At 41.2% G+C, this 20,267-nt stretch overlaps 1 protein-coding gene across 2 annotated transcripts in view; it reads right to left on the bottom strand.

Moving 5' to 3' along the window:
• Positions 1-20,267, bottom strand: part of BMPER (BMP binding endothelial regulator) — a 243,224-nt gene that overhangs the window by 169,228 nt on the left and 53,729 nt on the right. For both annotated transcript variants that reach the window (XM_054496801.2, XM_063667397.1), the window contains exons 4-6: positions 12,307-12,389; positions 8,403-8,493; positions 4,052-4,134 (exon numbers count right to left, since the gene is read on the bottom strand). In XM_054496801.2, coding sequence (XP_054352776.1) covers positions 4,052-4,134; positions 8,403-8,493; positions 12,307-12,389 — 257 coding nt within the window. The remainder of the gene's footprint in view (positions 1-4,051; positions 4,135-8,402; positions 8,494-12,306; positions 12,390-20,267) is intronic.

Below are 20,267 nucleotides of genomic sequence, written 5' to 3' on the forward strand. Positions count from 1 at the left end.
GTGTTAGATGATTTTGTCCAACCATATGCTAATATAAATGTTCTGAGCATGCTGAAGACAGGCTAGGCTAAGCTACGGTGTTCAGTAGGTTAGGTGTGTTAAATGCATTTTTAACTTAAGATATCTTCAACTTACAATGCATTTATCAGAGCATGACTCCACCGTAAGTTGAGAAGTATCTGTTTTTGTGTTTCTTCTCTTGCTGCTAAAGACCACTTTGCCACTTGAGGGGCAGGCTGGAAATGCTACCCAATCAAGATCTCCAGGGAGCAGTCCTCAACCAAACCCTGGTTGGAGTTGGTGTGTAGATATTTCAGTTCTCTCACTCCTTCAGTGAAAACATTCTGAGGTATGAATTTTACACTGGCTTCCAGACTTTCCCCAGCAAGTCTAAGCTCTGGTCACACACAATGGTAGCTCACATGGTGTCAAAGTCTATTTGTACTATTATAACAAAATATCTGAGACTGGGTAACTTATAAAGAAGAGGAATTTTTTTCTCACAGTTCTGAATGCCGGGAAGTCCAAGATCAAGGTGCTGGCTGGTTTGGTGTCTGTGAGGGCTTGCTGTCTCTGCTTCCAAGATGGCGCCTTGTTGCTGCAATCTCCAAAGGAGAGGAACACTGTGTCCTTACATGGCGGGAGTGACAGAAGGGCAAGAGAGATGAACTTCCTCCCTCAAGCCCTTATATAAGGACACTTGGCCATTCATGAGAGCAGAGACTTCGTGGCTTAATCACCTCCTAAATAATCTACCTCTTAATGCCACCATAATGGCGAATAAGTTTCAACCCATGAATTTTGGGGGACATTCAGACCATAGCACTTGGTGACATTCCCTCAACTGGCTGCTTCTTTATCCTTGTCTCCCCTCCACACTCTTCTGCCAGAGCCTTCTGCATCTCCCAAATAAACTACTTACACATATATACTTATCTTAGGGTCTGTTTCTGGGGCATCCAATCTTAAACATGTGTATGTTAGAAATGTGTTGAGAAGTATCTGAGAAATGTGTATGTTTGCATTTGTATTTATAGGCATGTTTTTATATATTTTTATATATGTGTATATAGATACATGCAATTATAGATATAGAGATATACAAATATATAGTCACATAAATATTATATACATGCTCAAATGCATAATATGTTTATATTTCTCTATATATACATCTTTCTATTTTTACCAAAGCACAACAGGTTATTATATGCAGTCTTCATTTGTACAGGGGAAGCTGCAGCCTAACATTATGAACACCCCTCTGGTAGCCTCCTCAGTGGGGCATTTGGCCTTGCACAGGTCCTGTCTAAAGCCCTTCTCCAGCTTTGCCCTCTCATGCAAGATGGCACCTCACACCTGCACACACCTCACATGCCAAAGCTTCCAAGCAGGCTGCCTGGGCAACACTGGCAAACTCCATGCCTCCTAAACTCCATGCCTCCAGGCCATGCATTTGGAATATTCCATTCTAAAGTGAACATCTCCACAGTTACCATTCTCAAGAGAGGGCCATTTGCTGCCAAGACATTACTTTTTTTTTTTTAGTGTACTCCATCAAAAGATAGCAAACATGAAAGAATATTAAAAACCAGATTATTTTACCAACAAGCTACAAAAAAGCTTATACCTCAAATGTGTGTGTTCATAAAAGAAAAACTGCTCTTATGACATTCCCCATACCCAAGCTGACACACAAATGTCCTGCCTTCAAGCAAGAACTCCATTGTCTCTCCCATTTATTCTATTAATCTAAAGGCTGATATCGGGAACATAATCAAAGTCATTAGTTGCCCTTTGAGTGCTGAGGATGGCAGTGCAGAAAACTAGACAGAATACAGGAATATATGAAATTAGAATATAAGGATATGAGAAAGGAATAGACTCTAGGTCTGGCAAGAACTCACTAGGCAGAAAAACTTGGTGTTTCATTCATCATTCATTGTGTTTAAAAACATATGAAATCAGAATGCCTGCAGTATATTTTGGTTGGTGACCCCTGTACATATCATCTCTAAGCTCATTTCCAGTTCCACCACTGGATAGCTCTGGCTGGCTGTCATTGGTACAGCTGTAGGAACTTTCCATTCTCTTTACCACCTTCTAAATTTCCTCTCCAAGGAGGCTCAGCTGCCTGACCTTGGCACACCTTTACCTGGAAAGGCAATTCATTCAGATGCACATTTATAATTTCCTATTGAAATATGCCTTGTTTTTCCTCAGTCTACTCCCAAAAGCATAAGATTATTTTTTAAAAATTGTCAGAAAGCTTTATAGTTTACAGCATGGAAGAAATAAAATTGAGAAATGGGTAATATTTAATGACAAATATTATTTACATAAATCATTTACATAAAAATAAAACTATTTAGGCCAGGCATAGCGGCTCACACCTGTAATCCCAGCACTTTGGGAGGCTGAGGTGGGTAGATCACTTGAGGTCAGGAGTTCGAGACCAGCCTGGCTGACATGGTGGAACCCCATTTCTACTAAAAATACAAAAATTAGCCAGGCCTGGTGGCACACACCTGTAATCCCAGCTACTTGGGAGGCTAAGGCAGGAGAATCACTTGAACCTGGGAGTCAGAGGCTGCAGTGAGCTGACATAGTGGCACTGCACTCCAGCCTGGGAGACAGAGCAAGACTCTGTCTCAAAAAATAAAAAAATAAAAAATAAAGCTATTTAGTCACAATTAGCAGGAGAGGAACAACACGGAGGTTGAGTTGGAATATGCAAGCTCATGCTCATTTTCGTGAGTACATTACTTTGTATTTTTTATATATTATTATATACCCGATGTATATTATGTATATTACATATGTTTTATATCTAGATATATAGAGATATACATATATACTCTCTTCCTCCCTCCCTTCCTTTTTTACCTCCTTCTCCCCCATACAAAAGCCATCACACTTGGTCATATTTCCTCTAATCTGTATTCTCTATGTTGGGTGCATGTGTGCTGAAGGAAGGAGGAAAGATTTTCGAAAAGACATGTAGAGAAATGACAAATGTTATGATTTATGATGATCCAAATATGATTCTGCTTTGGTGAAATTAGGATGCTAGAGTTCCCCATGTATTTTTCTTTTAATATTCTGAGATGCATACTGAGTCACAAGTGACTTGGAAAATGTATGTTCTTTATTATAACAGATTAAAAGCTTAAAAAAATAGATGGTTGTACTAACTCCCTACTGTAAATAACTTGGAGCAGCTGGTTAAGACTAGATTCCCTGTCACTACCACCACCACTGATTTCACCCTAAATTTAACATATATTAATTAAAAAGATCCCTTTACAATTGTAGCATGTGCCAAGTTCTTTTTTATATCTAAGCATGCTGGAGAGATCGTTAGTATATGGCTTAGAATTCAGCAATGCTTAGAAAGACAAGCCTGTGACTTTGTCTCACTGATTCCTCCTCTGCCCTGAACCCACCATTTCAGGCGATTTCCTCCTATCCACTCTGCAACCTGTAAATGATCAGCCCTTAAACCAGGTTCTCACTCCTCAGGATGCACAGAAGCAAGCTGTGTTTGTCCCCAATGCTTCTTATTTGGCTGCACCGAAGAACCAAGCAGCTGCCTCAGCAAGAAGCTCCTCAGCCCCTGAGGAACAGAAAATCCATGCTTTCCCCCTAAAAAGGAGGCACGTGGAGGAAAGGCAGCCTCTCTTCCTCATGCTTCAGAGCGGAGTTCCTCAATCGGGAGCAAGTTTGCCCTCCATGGCCCATTGGGTGGTCTGCAGACATTGGTGGTGATATAGCTGGAGGGGTTTACTGGCATCCAGTTGGTGGAGCCAGGGGACCTTGCTAAATACCCTGCAATGCACAGGACAGGCCCATGAAGAAGAATTTCCCAGCCCAGAATGTCAGTAGCGCTGAGCCAGGTGGATGAGCTTTTCCCTCGGCTCCACATCAGGAGGGACTGACTTTTCCCCAGAGAGGAGACGAGGGAGAGGCTGTAGAGACCAGGGGTGCTCTTGGTGAGTACAAGCAGGCTTTGCCCAAAGGACACCCTGGGAACATCCACAGCAGGACTTACAGTGCAGGAACACTTGGTACATTTGCTTCCTTCCGGCTGAAATTCCTCCCCTTCTTGATACTGCACACCTTCAAACACACACCCTGGAAAGCAGACAAGAGTTTAGAATTAGGGCAACAGCCATTGTTGTTCAACCTGACACAATCCTTCTATCCACAGTTCATCCAGTGCCCACCTCCACACAGCTGAGTGTCCTCTTCAATCAGTGGACAAGATTGCTGCATAGTGAAAAGAAAAAAATGGAGGCAAACGGTGGGCATGGGACCCGAAACCCCAAAGATGCTGGAAAACAAATAAGACAGTGGAACCCAGGTCAGCCCAAGGGGGAGCAGTGCACCATAGAGAGCCATGCATGGGGTCCGGGAGTTGCATGGTGATCATGCTGCCCACTGCCAGAGGGACCAAAACCAGGGGGGCCAGAGGAGAGAGATGTAAGGCCAAGGGAGAGAAGTCAACGATGAGCTCAGAGCAGATGACACCAGGGTCCCCATTCAATGAGTACCTAAGAATGGCACAGTCTCTACCACGTCCTAGGTACCCCGATCTCACTCCACATCCCCAATGATCCTACAAAGTAGGGACTTTCATCACTCTTTTCACAGATAAGGAAAACATGGCTCAGAGGGGAAAGTAACTCACCCCAGCTGGCAGGTGGCAGAGCTAGAATTCAAAATCAGTTCTGACCCATCTGCTGCACTGTTCAGAGGGCCAGGTACAAAGGCAAGAAAGGGCAGAGGCAGGACAGGAGGTATCACATGGGTTTTCAGCCCCATGCTCTCTGTTAAAGGGACTGTAGCCCCCTCCAAGTTTGAGCTAATAATAGGACCAAAACCCAGGAGGTGTTCCCTATTCAGAAAGATGCCCAGGACACTGCCAGATTCCAAAGAGAGGTCATAAATGGTATGATGCACAGACCAGACAGGAGCCCCACATCACACAGGCCATGGGATAACTATGAGTTAACAGCAAAGCTACTTTCCTCAGGACTGACCTCACAAGGTGCTGGACCAGGACAACTGAGGTCACTTTCTCCATGGAAGACAGTGCTGGGAGCAAAGCTAGCAGTGGGCAAAACTTAGCCAAAGCAGGGTCTTGTGAAAGACTGCTCCACACCCCTGAGAATGAGTGTTCAAGGCCTGCCAGCTAAAGCCATCTGCAGAACCCACCAAGCTCTTGGAGCAGCTGGTTACTAACAAAGAAGAATGGGCATTACATCCACCTGATCTGGCCACTGACCTTATTCATCTTAAGCTGGATACAGAGCCCTTTGTTAAATGGAAGACACGCAGACAAGTGCTACTGAGCCTGAAGTTGCATTACCAAGTGAAACTGTGGTCTAAAAAATGCCCCAGGCATAAGATCTGTGTGCTACTGACATGCAGAGTTAGCGATCAACCAGCTCCTTGGTATTCTCAGTGATGCCGGAAGGCTTGGTAAGTGTGGGGCCCTCCTAGTGGCTGTATCTCAGCACTGTTACTATGGCAGATGTCCACTCATCTCTCTTTAAGGTGCACTTCCAACAAGGCAGCTTTAATTCTTTCATACAGGTTTGCACCACTGATATTCACACAGATTGCCAGATTAACTACAACAATCTACACTTGACCACTTAAGGGAATTTTAAATGAAAATTCTATGCAAACTGTTTCCATCACAACCCACCATTCCTGAGCAAAGAGCCCAATGAAATGGAAGGAGCAGTCGACCAAGAATGCCCTAAAATCTGCTTCGGGAAGAAACTGACCACAGACTACGTGTCTGTCATTACGCAGAATATCATTCCCTGATCAATGCCAGTCCTTCTGAGTGACCAAGGAAGATACCCAAGGCTTCTCTTGACTCTCCCTCCCTAGATTTGCCTGAAGCCTCCCTCACAAGACAAAAGATAATGCCTTGTGGATACAGTTCCTTCTGGATCCTCCAATTTGCATCCCAAAAGTTGGCCTTTGGAATTAAGGAGAGGGAATGAAATTGATTCATGATCCCGTAACTAAGGACACAGAGCCTGCCCAAGTGTCAGGGGGCTGGTGGGTGGCACTGGCATGCCAATTCTTAAAGATTTGCCTCCCAGAACACCTGGACCTAAGCTTCTCAATTCTCGCGGTGTGTGCAGGCATGGGAGGTAGTGCCCTATGGTGGCCAGAAAAGAGGAGGGGCCGGATCCCAACCCCACCTTTGGCCCTTACTCACTCATGGACCTCAGGCAGGTGCTTACTCTCGGTGGGCCTAATTTCTTCTTGTGTAAACAGTGGATGGCTGTGAGGACTTAGCTCTGTAATATGAGCAGTCATGGAGTTCAGCCCCTTCCTTCCTAGAAACTCAACCAAAAAGAGACTGGAAGAAGCAATGGCTCAAATGTAACTTCAACTGCTGAAACAGATCGCTCTGCTGTTTGTGTACCCACAGTTTCAAAGGCAGCCTGAAAATATGACTATCTCCTAAGTGAGGAGAATGTTCTACAGGGTGAGAGGTCTTGGGCTTGAAGTGTTCCATTTCATTATTGTTGGTCCATGACGGATCCCATGGTTATGAGGAGAGGGCAGCTCTGAGTTGATTCTGTGTCAATAAAACAACAGTCGGCCGGGCATAGTGGCTCATGCCTGTAATCCCAGCACTTTGGGAGGCTGAGGTGGGTGGATCATGAGGTCAGGAGATCGAGACCATCCTGACTAACATGGTGAAACCCCATCTCTACTAAAAATACAAAAAAATTAGCCGGGCATGGTGGCGGGCGCCTGTAGTCCCAGCTACTCAGGAGGCTGAGGCAGGAGAACGGCGTGAACCAGGGAGGCAGAGGTTGCAGTAAGCCGAGATCACACCACTGTACTTCAGCCTGGGCGACAGAGCAAGACTCCATCTCAAAAAATAAAAATAAAAAAAATAATAATAAAGCAACAGTCTACTCAACACAACTGAACTCATATTTAAGAGTTATGATATTTTTAAATCTATGTGGTGTATAAAATATGCTCTGTTATCAATGTCAGGGTTGGCTGTGTATAGAAATTATCTGGGAGATCTCAGACCCGAGTGTTCCTCAGAGATTCTGATGGAATTGGTCTGGGATGCAGCTTGATCAAGATCGATTTTTTTAAGGATTTTCAGGTGACTCTGGTGTGCAGCTTGGACAACTACTGATCTCATTGAATAAAGTTCCTGTAGGCATTTAAGGATACGGTTAGGCAATACAAACCTTTCAATGCATTTAGAGGGAAAAGCACTCAAGCAGTCTCTGCTTGATAGACACAAAACAACTGGATAATGGATAAAATAATTTTACTTTCAACCAGTTTTTGGCTTTCATGTAAGCTCATGAACAATACAAACTTTACAGAAATCCCAGTGTGAAAAAGAGGCTGAATAAAGACAGCCCAGGGAGCTGAGGAGGATTAGACGTAAGTGGAAGCTGGCTATCCTTGTCATTCAAGGGTGAGAAAAGGCTGAACTCTGAAAGGGACCATGTCTTTGAGACTGCATGGAGGAAAGTGACAGGTGCCTGAGAATGGAGCAGGAGCTCATCTCTGCAGAGCGTCCAGTGGTACCTTAGCCACTTCACAGGAAGTTTCCAAGAACAGAAGGCCCTTTGGAGATTAACCTCAAAAGCAAAGCAGTAGTCGTATCACCACTCTTGAGGAAAAGCACTCAGGAAAAAAAAAAAAAAAAAACCCAAAATGCAGAACACCTGTTGGAGACTATTGGCCAGTGGCTTAAGAGATCAGAAAAAAATCTCTCACCTCAAAAGCCCCAGGCTTGTATGTAAGGGCAGGAAAAGATGCAGGAGGCCTTTGTAATCCTGTTCAGAAAAGTAAAAGGAAAGGTTCCAGCCGCTGCAAAGGAAAGATCCTTTTGCTGTCAGCTAGGAAGCAGGGCCCTCTAAAAAAGACAGAGGGTCCACCTTGTTGAACCACATGGAAAACTGAGACCAGCAAAACCCTAAGCTAAATTCACTTAGGGACACAGCTCTCAGTTTTCAGAAAACATCTGGTCACCTCATCACCACGGCGAGCTCTGGCCAGGATTTTGCAATATGAAGCAGTAAAAAGACATTTCTGGAAGCCAGAGAAAGCCACAGCCTTTTCTTCCAAAATAAGCATTACCTGTGGCCCTGTGGAGTGGAAAGCAGGCCTCGGAGCCTGGAGAACCCCATGCCAGGACCTCCAGCACATTGCATTCATGCTGGGCACACCCAGGCGGCCAAGCGGATATTTCTATGCAAAGGAGCTCTCTCTCTAAACCCATTAGGTACACAGATGTAAAGTGAGGAAAATTTCCAACAAGAGGGGTTGGGATATTCATGCATTCCTGAGAGAACACACAGAGATTTCCAGCCTCCCCTTCCTGAGAACGTTACCTGGACATGTGGGGCAGCACATTCCCAGATGCTCCAAAGGGTTTTTACAATGAACAACACAGCGCACCTCAGACTCTGTGACAACGCCCTCCTGAAACACAGAACACCACAAGCAAAGTCAGCCCAGAATTCCCCCAGAGTTACTACTTTTGGAAAGTGACCTAAGTAGGAGAAGTGCTCAAGCACAAAAACCACAAGGCTTGGTGGGTGTCAGGGCGAGAGGTATGAGACACCAACGAGGTAAGATCCAGGCTCACTCCAATCAATGCTGTAGAACTCAGTGCAAATCTGTCACCTCTTATTTTCTCCTGTCTTTACTTTCTCTTTGGCCCTAATTTCTTGCTTCCTTTTAAATCTAGTTTTTAAGACCTTCTTGCTGTCAGTAAGTACCCAACAGAATCTAGCTGCTCATTCACAATTGTTTTAGGTTTTCCACACTTCCTGTACTTTCTATCATTGTTATTCACGTCAAGCCATTAATGGTGAGGCACAGCGTATAAGCATCTTAACCCAGACTAGCACCTGGAGATCCTAAATCCTTACCAACCTTCTAGAAATAACTAGGCCAGCTCTGCAATCTTAGAACTGTCACTCTGCCTCACACAGAGCCTGGGTCTCAGTTTTCCTCAAGCATCAAAGGAAGGGATTGGACAAAACTATTTTTAAGTTCACATTATATATGTCAAAATAGGGACTTTAGGGCTTAATAATAAAATCAAGTGGCCGGGCGCAGTGGCTCACGCCTGTAATCCCAGCACTTTGGGAGGCTGAGGTGGGCGGATCACGAGGTCAGGAGATCGAGGCTGGCTAACCAGGAGATCCTGGCTAACACGGTGAAACCCCGTCTCTACTAAAAATACAAAAAATTAGCCGGGCGTGGTGGCAGGCGCCTGTAGTCCCAGCTACTCAGGAGGCTGAGGCAGGAGAATGGTGTGAACCCAGGAGGCGGAGCTCGCAGTGAGCCGAGACTGCGCCACTGCACTCCAGCCTGGACGACAGAGTGAGACTCTGTCTCAAAAAAAAAAAAAAAAAAAAAAAAAAAAAAAAAACCATTAAGTGAGTCATTTGCAAATTGATATTGGGACTCTAATATCACCTTAATTTCAACTGAAATATTTTTAGAATTAATTTTCAGAGTTGGCCTTTGAAGGGCTTTCTCCAGATTCTCTACCCATTTTGTAAATGGATTTGTGTTTCATTTTCGGTTTGGTTTTTGTTGTTGTCTGTGATGGGATGGGTGGCACAGGATGAAAACAAATATAACAAATTAACAACTAGGTCATTTTTTTTACATCGTGTCTGCTACCACATCATCTCAACCCAACAAGGAGGGCTACATCCTAAATATTTTCATATCGTGTCAGGCCTGAGGTTTCCACTCACTGGAGAATTGGTTATGGCTTAAATCACATGGGAAAGAAAAAAACAACTAAAGTACTAGCAATATATAACATCACAAAAAGATCCATGCTTTAGTTACATAACTGAAGCAATGCAAAAAGCTATGCATGGCCCCAAATCGATTTTTCTTTAGTATCTGCAATCCAGATGGAGGATTCAGGTTAGTTCCCAGCATGAATTTCCTGTCCATGATCTTCAAATTTTCCTCTTCCCATAAGAAATTAAAAGCAGGAAAATAAAGGTAAATTTCTCACCATCAGAGCTCCCTTGGTAGGAAGATATAAGAAACAGGTAGAATTCAATTCAAATGGAACTAGGCCAGATCATTAGACTTCCTGTCATCTGTCTGAGACCTTGTTGCATCCAGTCCATGCAGGCACTCTACCAGAAGCATTTTTAACAGTTTGGCTTTCTGCTTACAACTATCCCTGAAGAGAGTACTATTTCTGTTTTATAGGTAGTTAAAACTACTTCTGTTTTATAGGTACAGTGAGGTTAAGTAGCAAGTTATGTGAGTGGCAGAATCCATATTTCACCTACTGCCCTACACTGTATCCTCTGCTACTGATTTTGTGCCCTGAGAAAAGAAGAGCATGCAAAGAGAGGTTGCCATTGTGTCATTCTGCAGAGAAGCAAGAAGACTTCCCTGACAGGTGCCAATAAATGGTAATTTCCTGCATTCCAAGATGAGGTCTCATACCTAAAGAAGGAAGCAAGTCAGGAAAGGGAAGGTCCCAGCTGAGCAAAGGAGCAGCCTTTGGTAGGTCCCTTCACCGCAGGTTGCTTTTCTGCATATTGAATAAAATATTATCCTGGCTAGCAGGGTACAGGCAAGGTTTTAGAAAGGAGGAAAAAATGAAAGGCAAACTTCCTCTTGGATAGGTAACACCCACTTTCTCTTCCTCATTTTACAGGTCAGCATCTCCTGACTTCCAAGGCTGCTGGACTTCAAGATCTCTTTCAACAGTAATTAGAGATTCCTGCATCACTCTTTCTGGGCCCTACTGACCAGAGATGCTAGGCAATTGGAGTTTCAGGGTTAACAATGGATAATGGCTTAATGTGTTATTCAGTCAACAAAATAGTCCCTCCCATATAATAGCTTCCACTTAATTTAAACAAAGTCTTCATCCAAAGGCAGCAAAATTCACCCATGGCTGGTCCATGCAACTTAAGGATCTTCAAAACCTCTGACTGTTACATAGGAATACTATGCTAGACTCCAGAGGATATGTGATTGTCTTGTTTAGCACTGTAACCATGGCTTTGGTTTTCTTAGTGCTCTACCAAAGAGTAGAAATTTTGCTGGTCAAGAGGCAGGGCATTGGTGAAGTGGTATAAATTTTGAAACAAATGTGGGATTTTGATGTTATGGAAACTTATTTCTCTCATCTCTTTGCAGTATGACACTGATTGAACCTGCAACCTGGAATAAAAATCCAGCAAATATTTGTTGACTTAATAATGTATTATTTATATGTGTTTACCTACTACTTATTTTAACAAACAACAGATTTCCTATATAAATAAGCTGAATATTTAACTGAATAAATAGCTGAAGGTCTTACGAATGAGCATACCTGTCATGGCATATAATAGGAACATAACTACCTAAAATTTAGATTTCAGTAAACTAAATGTCACTATGCTTAAGATAAGAGTGAAGAGAAATATCCATTATTATACTAACCTTTCAATTTCCTTTACATGCAAAAGCATATCCTTGGACAACGAAATGGGGTTAGGGATAAAATGATTTAACAGCGCCTTTTCTACAAAGAAGAATTTTTAAGTTTTGTCAAAATTAGATGAGCATAATTTGTGACAGATTATTTATAAAAAGTTTTTGCTTGCTTGTTTTTTTAAAGGAGGAGTTTGAAAATTTAGGCTTTTCATTTCTGCTTTAGTTTATCTTGGTGTGTTTAACACCTGATGGGGTTAGAGCCATGTGGAATCACTGCTCTTTTCAGAGTTCAATAAGGATCAGCCACAGTGGGCTCCCTAGTTGCTGAATTGGTGGTTTTTTAATTTGTCAGGTTGAAATCATCGAGTTACAGTATACTAATTGCTTCAATGTAATAGTTTACAGATTGGATCCAGTTCAAAATCTTTCTAAATCAAAGAAGGGAAACATACATCCTTTAACAATACCCCCTTTCTGCTAAGAGGAATTCATGTTTTGCTCAAAGATGACTTCACAGGAAGACATGAATTTTCCCCAAGGACATGTGCATCTTCCTGGAGTTTTCCCAGGCACAATTTAACAATGGTGGACAATTCCGCTGTGTGTTTCTGGAAGCAAGTTCTACACAATATCTATGCTGCACCTGTCTCGTTGTGGTGAATGTCACAGTAAGTACACACAAGGATACAGTTGCTTTTTCATTGTTTTTTTCATTTCTGTTTGGCCTTTTTAGGGTTTTGTTCTATGTTGTGTGAAGGGGTGACTAAAGAGGACTCTATGGATTCCTTTTTACTGGAGAGAGAAATAATTGAACTTTACCTGGCACTGGAGTAGAACACAAGGCTCAGCCGGGCTCTGCCATTTGAAGGAGCTGTTATAGGTATTTCCTTCATAGGTGCAACCTAGACAGGAGACACAGAAGCAGGAAGAAAGGCCAAGAATGGATATGGGTTTCTTTTACCTTTTGGAGCAAAATAAGTTATGTTCTCTAAGCCCAGATTAGCGATCACAGGAACCACCATGCTCTTTGGCTATTTTTCCCCCAAAACACAACTAAGCCTTCTAAGTATCCACTTGACATTCACTTACATTAATTCATTGACTACTGAGAAGATTAACCTCCTGGATTATATTATCAAGTGCAAAGTCATAGACTGATGAACTCTCATGGCCAAAATGTATAACCTCGTGACTTGATTTATGCCTAATGATGTATGAGGAGTAACAGAGCTAAAAACACCGCTATGAAAAGGGATCTTACATGAGATTAAATTAACTCAAGATCAAAAGTGAAGCTTAAAACATGATAGAAAATAAAAGCAGAAAATTAAAATATAGGACTTGAACGCAAAATTCTATACCCATCTAAGATTGTTGATGAGCTACTGTCTTCACTAGATAAAACCTTCCAACTCTTACCTCCAATTCTAAGAGCTATGATTTCATACTTACTTTTTATATTACTTTTAGGTAGTAAATTAGACTAAGCGAATCTGAAACTACCCAAGTATGGATTATCACATGTTTATTCATTGGCAGAAACAGAAGTCAAAGGCCAGAGATCCTCAAAAGAAGAAATAAGCCAGTTAGCTTGAGTCTCTGTGGAAAAAGGCCAAAGAAACAATAGTGTGGAAATCACAGCCTAGGTCTTGAGTCAGTTTCTACAAATAACCTTCCACACTGTGGGTTACATGATCTAGGAAGATGCACTTGGCGATGCCTATAGTCACTGTATCCTTAGAAGCCCACTAGGCAAAGAGATTTACCAATACATAGTCTGGATTGCTTAATACAAAAAGTACAGAAGCAGGAACACACACGTGATAATGCAGAAATAAAAGGACCTGGCTCTCTGTTTCAATGACTGATTTCTGGCAAGCTAATCAACCTCAATTCACATCAAGTTTTTCTTGTCCAAGACAGAAAAGAGACTCACTCCTTCCAGGAGAACTTTTAGATAATGCTGTGGTTAAAAAAAAAAAAAAAATCCCTGTTAATACATTCAAGCAGAATAACAAAGGACTTAGAAAAAATTCAATAGATGTTTTCATAAACTTGGAACTATGATCTGAATTCCCAAAGAATTATGAATGATTGAAAAGGGCTCAGTAATACTCTGCTCTGTAGTTCCTACAAATGAAATTACTAAAGTACACAGCTGATTGGAAACACATTAGGGAAATGCTTTCACTATATATTTTTTAATTTCCTTTGCATGAAGTGTTACAGAGATAAAATGTTCAACCACAGGAACCCCTAGCACACTACAAATACTTACGCCAAATCGAGAATGAATACAGTAAATTTTCAACAATGAAAACCAATATAAAACAATTTGGGCTAGCATAAATCTTACTGAACAAACGCACTTACAAGAGACGTGCCATGTGAATGTCTGATCCACTAACACAGACTCATTCAGATAATAAATAACTTGTTCCGAGAGATGGAGGCGGGGAAATCAGAGAACCAAATCCAATTCATGTTAAGTCCAAGTAAATATGAAACGCCTGCCAAGTCTGCCAGTGGAGTTTCTGAATATGTTATATATTTTCATTATCTGAATTAAAAAAACTGAAAGAAAGGGTGATTTTTTGCTGCTAATAGTGCAAGCAAAGATCTTGCCTTTTTTGTTTTAGAGGAGGAAGTGTACTACAAAATCCATGTGGGCCAGGGTTAAGAGGCTATTCCCAAGCAATGCCAGGTCATATGCAAAGGGCTCCCAGGAGGAGCACCAGGCTGTCTGGATTATTCCACTCTTTATGGGATAAAAGGTATTGGAATAAATGGTCCACAGTGCAAGGAACCCAACAGTGTTTTCTGCTTCAAATAACTGTCAGTGGGAAGCCTTGTTCCTCCACCGTAATTTACCACATAAAGAAAGATTGGACAATAATACTGGAAAATTGGATGAAGGTCACATTGTGAAGCACTCCATTGCTTAACCACCCTTGTTTATGTGTCATTCTATCACATCTGAGTCCATATAACAGATTTTCTCAAATGATGGATGAATCTGAGTGACTGAATAGACTCCAAAACATCTGTGAAAATCTCTTTAGTATATGTAATCCACACCTTTTCCTTCTTCACCTACCCTCACTACAATCAACTACTTATGGAGACTTCAGTATATCAAGCATTAGAATGGATTTCATATGTAAGGACTCTCAGAAAAAAAGATAATTAAAGAAAGGACATTCTCATCGCTCTTTGGGTTTATGTTCTAAGATAAACATGTTATTTTAATTCATGAAACTAACGAGCTAAATGAAGACTCAGATATAGGTACAATCAAAGAAAACCTTATATGTACTCCAAAAATAAATGACTTCTTATTTTCTGTTAGATAAATTTCTTTACAATTAATTCTGTTTGCCACCAACTTTACGCTAATAGGGTAAACAGACAATATCTTGCCCTATTTTTATTTAAATTCCAGAGAGATGGAATATACTATCTCTTATTGGCCATGGTAGAAAGAGATGCACACAAAATTTTCCATCATACATCCAGGCATTGCTTCCCAAACTCCCTCTAGTGAGAAACCAGTTTTGTTTTCGTTTTTTGTTTTTTGTTTTGAGATGGAGTTTTGCTCTTGTCTCCCAGGCTAGAGTGTGATGGCGTGATCTCGGCTTACTGCAACCTCCACCTCCCAGGTTCAAGTGATTCTCCTGCCTCAGCCTCCTGAGTAGCTGGGATTACAGGCACCTGCCACCACGCCCAGCTAATTTTTGTATTTTTAGTAGAGACAGGGTTTCACCATGTTGGCCAGGCTGGTCTCAAACTCCTGACCTCAAGAGATCTGCCTGTCTCTGCTTCCCAAAGTGCTGGGATTACAGGCATGAGCCACCGCGCCCAGCCTTTGTTTTTGTTTTTTAATCCAGTGTGGACTGATACTTTTATAAAATATAACAAAAGTGGCTTACTAGAAAAAACTGAATTTCAAAGAGACAAAATATAAGCCCAACTTTTATTACTACATGTAATAGGCACAGAATACACTACCAAATTATATTAAACGTTTCTGTTTACTGTCCATTTTTGTACACAACTTATTGTAGACCAGCACCATGGACCACATTCTGGGACACATTATGGGTTTAATTGCATTGAGAGGTATATTATGGGAGCAGGAGGAACAACTCAATGAAATAATATAAATATATTCAAGTGTTGACGTTTAGAATAGAAGCAAACTTACAGATATTATAGTTTATCTCCTTCTTTTTACAGATGAGAAAATTTGTACAAAAAGGCTAAAAGGCTTACTCCAAATTAGAAGAAACTAGATATGAAACTAACACTAGAATCCAGGTGCCATGTGAAAATTACATTTTTACATCCAGGTCTAAATTGCTAGTATTATTTTAGCATTTTCTAATTCAGCATAATATCCTTTGCTTTGAGGACTTCATGGCCCAGGAATAAAACTAGGATTTGTCCATATAAAATTAAATCATAGCAGATCTAGTAATTAAATAAAAGAGTAAGTGACTGGAATAATTAGATGACTGGTCAGGTAAATATGCAGCAACCAGTAAAGTAGCTTTTTTTTTTCTTTAAATATTTAAAAGAAACTCCCTACAAGGGATTTATAAACATTCATTAGTTTTCTTCTAGTGACAAAAAGGATTTGAGATTTTATAAGCTTCAATAAAACCATCAGTACTGCAGTGGGAGGTGTGGTAATTTTCTGATAAAATCACTACCATATCTTTAAACCAGCAGTTCTCAAGTGAGGGTGATTTTGCCTTTCACCCTAAGCCCTACCCAGGGGACTTTGGGCAACATTAGGAGACATCTTGAGTTATCACAGCTGGAAGATATGGAATGCTATAGGCATCTAATGGGTAGAGGCCAGGGATGATGCTAAACATCCTACAATACACACCAAGAATTAACCAGCTCAATATTTTGATTGTGCCAAGGCTGAAAAACCCTGATTTAAACCATCACACAAAGCTCAATATGGTTCCTCCTTACATCTAAAATAATACAACAATGAGCCTAAACCAGCTACACTTTTCTTTGGTATATATTTTGGCTTTTTTACGTTAATTATTTTCAGGGTGGGAAAGAACTCCAGAGTATTTGTCCTAACATTCATATTCTTGTAGAGAAGCTTGGCTTAGCCAACTGAGAAAACAGGGCAATGAAAACAGGAAGAGCACAAATTAATTGAATCCACAGTTAAGCAATAAAACTCATTTTTCCTATTAGTTCTGACCTTTTTCAGTGGCCACATTATCCCAAGGGAGAAAGAATACCACACATTTTCATCATTCTGTTGTTAAAATAGCTGTTAAAAATCATCAGGACCATAAAAAATGGCATTGGCCTTCTAATGAGCCTTAGCTGTGCCTAGTTTCTCCCATTTAGTCTTAATCCTCTCATTTTTCACATTAACATCAGTCAAATGGCAAAGAACTGGATCTTACCATTATGAATAACTTGCCCCCTGGTACCCAAAGCCTTCACAACATGCCTCCAACCTACCTTTCCAGTTCTTTCCCTTCATCCCTAGAACTCCATGTCATTGCCTGGGGTTACCTTCACAATGAACTCACAAGCTTCTGAATGCATGTTCAAGTTCCTCAACTAAGGCAATCTGGCTTCTGACCCCACCGTCCCTCCACTAAAACTTTACTCTCTTGCGCTACAGCTGCCTTCTAAGGGCCCAAGCAAAAGACACTCAGTCGTTATTGTCTGGAGCGTCTTTGTGGAGGGCTGACCAGGCTTTCCTTCTTCAATGCCCTCCCACACCTTCTAGATGCTCTCTCCCAGTTACCTCTCCAACCTCTCTACTCCAGCCTCAGCTAAGCTGCTGGTTATTTCTCGCCTGCCTGGACTATTGCAACAGGCTCACTGACTGTTTCTCCTGGCTGTTGTAGGGACCTTTCTTAAGCCATCCTCCTACACGGCTGTCACCGTGTGCTCTTTCTGGCCTGCTCATGTCATTCACAATGATGAACGGTGCACAGACTGGCTGAGGTATAGACCAGGCACCCACCCCTAGCCCTTTTATTCTAGACAAATTGGATCAGAGTTTCCAAACGTAGGAAGTGGAAGAGGAATCTAACATGTAGCCAGGATTGAAAACCATGAACCTTTACTGTAAACATCAAAGATATCCCGGTCCTGGCCTCAACTCACCTCTTCATCCTCTATTCTGCTGTTCCCAAACTTGTACTACCTCCATTGCAGAGAAGCTGTACTTAGAATTCTCCAAAACATGGCCAGAAGATCTCAACCTGCGATTTTGCACATGCTGGTCCCTTATTGAAAAGCCTGAATCTCATCCATTTTCTCCTTCTCCATTACCCCACAAGGAAACCTAGGTCACCCAAACTTTCCTTCCTTGCCTAACTCATCCTTTTTCAAGACTCAGCTTAAAATCATAGTCTCTAGGAAGCCTTCCATGAAACTTCTCCACTCAGGGTATGCTCCTGTGTTCTTTCTCCATGCACAATGTGAATTCCAAGTCCCTTTGTTTGTGGGAAGGACTTGATAAATGTTTAATTTCATTGGTAAAAAATAGTAGGCACCAACATACAGCTATTCCTACAAACTACAAAAACAGAACATAGAAAGGGTGACATTCACTGGATCTCCTGTTGTCTCTTGGGTATGTGGTCCCATTCAACTCCTCTTCCAGAAACAGGAAAGCTTTCTTGGAGCTATTCAGATAAGTGAACTTTCAGTAGAGTGCCTTTTCCTTTCAAAATCTATTTTGGTTCCCTAACTACTGGTTTATTCGCAACTATTTTTTTAATAAGCACACAAACAGTCATATTTCTTTAAATTAAACCAAACTGGGAGTCTTTGAAGTCATTTCATGCCACATGGCACAAGGAAACAGAGCAGACAGGTCTGCCATGCTCTGCTGCTTCCAGGCCACCTGATAGGGCACCCCTGCTCCCCTGGACTTGGTCAATAAGCCCCAAATTACCCCAGCCCAATACAATTTTTTTAATGAACCACTTTTCAGACACTGTTCTCCAGAAACATATGGAAGTATAATCAAAAGGGATAAACATAAAATCTGACTATCCATTCTAGGGCTTAAACAGTATCCTTAAGACTTCATTTAAAACAGGCTTTTATTACTCTTCAAGGCTGTACCTACCATGAATCCTGGAGGCAATTGTGCTTATTTTTGGCTAATGGGAATTTTATAGCCAAACCATTTCCTCAGTCCCAAGAGAAAGAATCAGGCCCATGAACTGAGTTCTTAAATAGTAGTGTGTGCTCCCTCACCACAAAATTGTTTTCATTGCTTTTTTAGTTTTGCTTCCAATTAGGAATTCAATACATGATTGAAATGAAATAATTGACCATAGAAAAAATGATAGAAAGCTATTTCACTTAATTTTTGATGATTTAATGAATAAACCCCAAATATGCAGAAATTTCAGATGAATACAGTGAAGCACTTGCAAATTCAACTGACTTCACCAGTATAAAAGAAGAAAAAAAAACTTCCACATGACTTGCTTGGATTTCTAATCTTTGAGTTTACTGGAGACTGTAAAGTGATGAAATTGTGGCTCAGTCGCATAACTTTATAGTATCATAATAGATACAGTATCTGCCATTGACCGTAAGGTAATACAATACATTCTATGAACCACAAATAAACTGGGATTCTAGTCAATAAAATATGCTTTTGAATTTTTCATATAATTAATACAATAAAGGGAATATGCAATGCATTAAGGGAGAAAAATCCTTGCCACAACTTTTTATACATCATTCACCATTCTTGCATTTGCTCTCTTCTTAGCATAAACACTTCTAAATATGGGAGTGCCTATTGCTCAGGGCTGAATCCCACTGCAAAAACCATCCTATCCTCAGCACCCCACTGTCAAGCAGTCAGCCCTCATTGCCTCTCAACAGGCAAAGAAGGAAGAACTAAGTTGAGCTCATGCTGAACAAAAATGGAGAAAGAAGGAAAATAATATTACACCAGGAGAGACAGTCCTGTGAGATTATAAGGCATGAAAATGTCACTGAAAGCCACCTCCAAAGATGAGGTACCAAAAACAATTTGAAAAATATTATACAAATAATCTTCCAACAGGAAAAAGGGAAAAAAGGAAAGAAAATTTAAATAATTGCATAATTATTATAGGTGAGGCATTGAACTTAGAGTTTTCACATAGGACTTAATTTTATTCTCATAAAAGCACTTGTATTAGTCTGTTCTCATACTGCTAATAAAGACATACATGAGACTGGGTAATGTGTAATGAAAAGAAGTTTAATGGACTCACAGTTCCACAGGGCTGGGGAGGCCTCACAACTATGGTGGAAGATAAAGGAAGAGCAAAAGGACTTCTCACATGGCGGCAGGAGAGAGAGCGTGTCCAGGGGAACTCCTCTTTATAAAACCAGCGTAACTTGTGAGACTTATTCACTACCATAAGAGAACAGTATGAGGGAAACTGCCCCCACCATTCAATTATCTCCACCTGGCCCCACCCTTGACACATGGGGATTATCACAATTCAAAGTGAGATTTGGGTGGGGACACAGAGCCAAACCATATTAGCACTATAGAACACATAACAAGGACCTCATAACACAAAGGTAGCACATCTAACTCCACAACAGATAACATTTTACCCCCAGTATTTAGAAATGAGGGAACCAAGCTTCAAAAAAGTGCAATTACTTTGGGAACAAATGGCCACTCTTCTGCCTTACTCTAAAAGCCACGTTCCATTCACTATTTGAGTTGTACTAGACACAAAGAAGGAGCTCAGAAAGTGATA

Source organism: Pongo pygmaeus, chromosome 6 (assembly GCF_028885625.2).
Source record: "Pongo pygmaeus isolate AG05252 chromosome 6, NHGRI_mPonPyg2-v2.0_pri, whole genome shotgun sequence".
Taxonomy (NCBI): domain Eukaryota; kingdom Metazoa; phylum Chordata; class Mammalia; order Primates; family Hominidae; genus Pongo; species Pongo pygmaeus.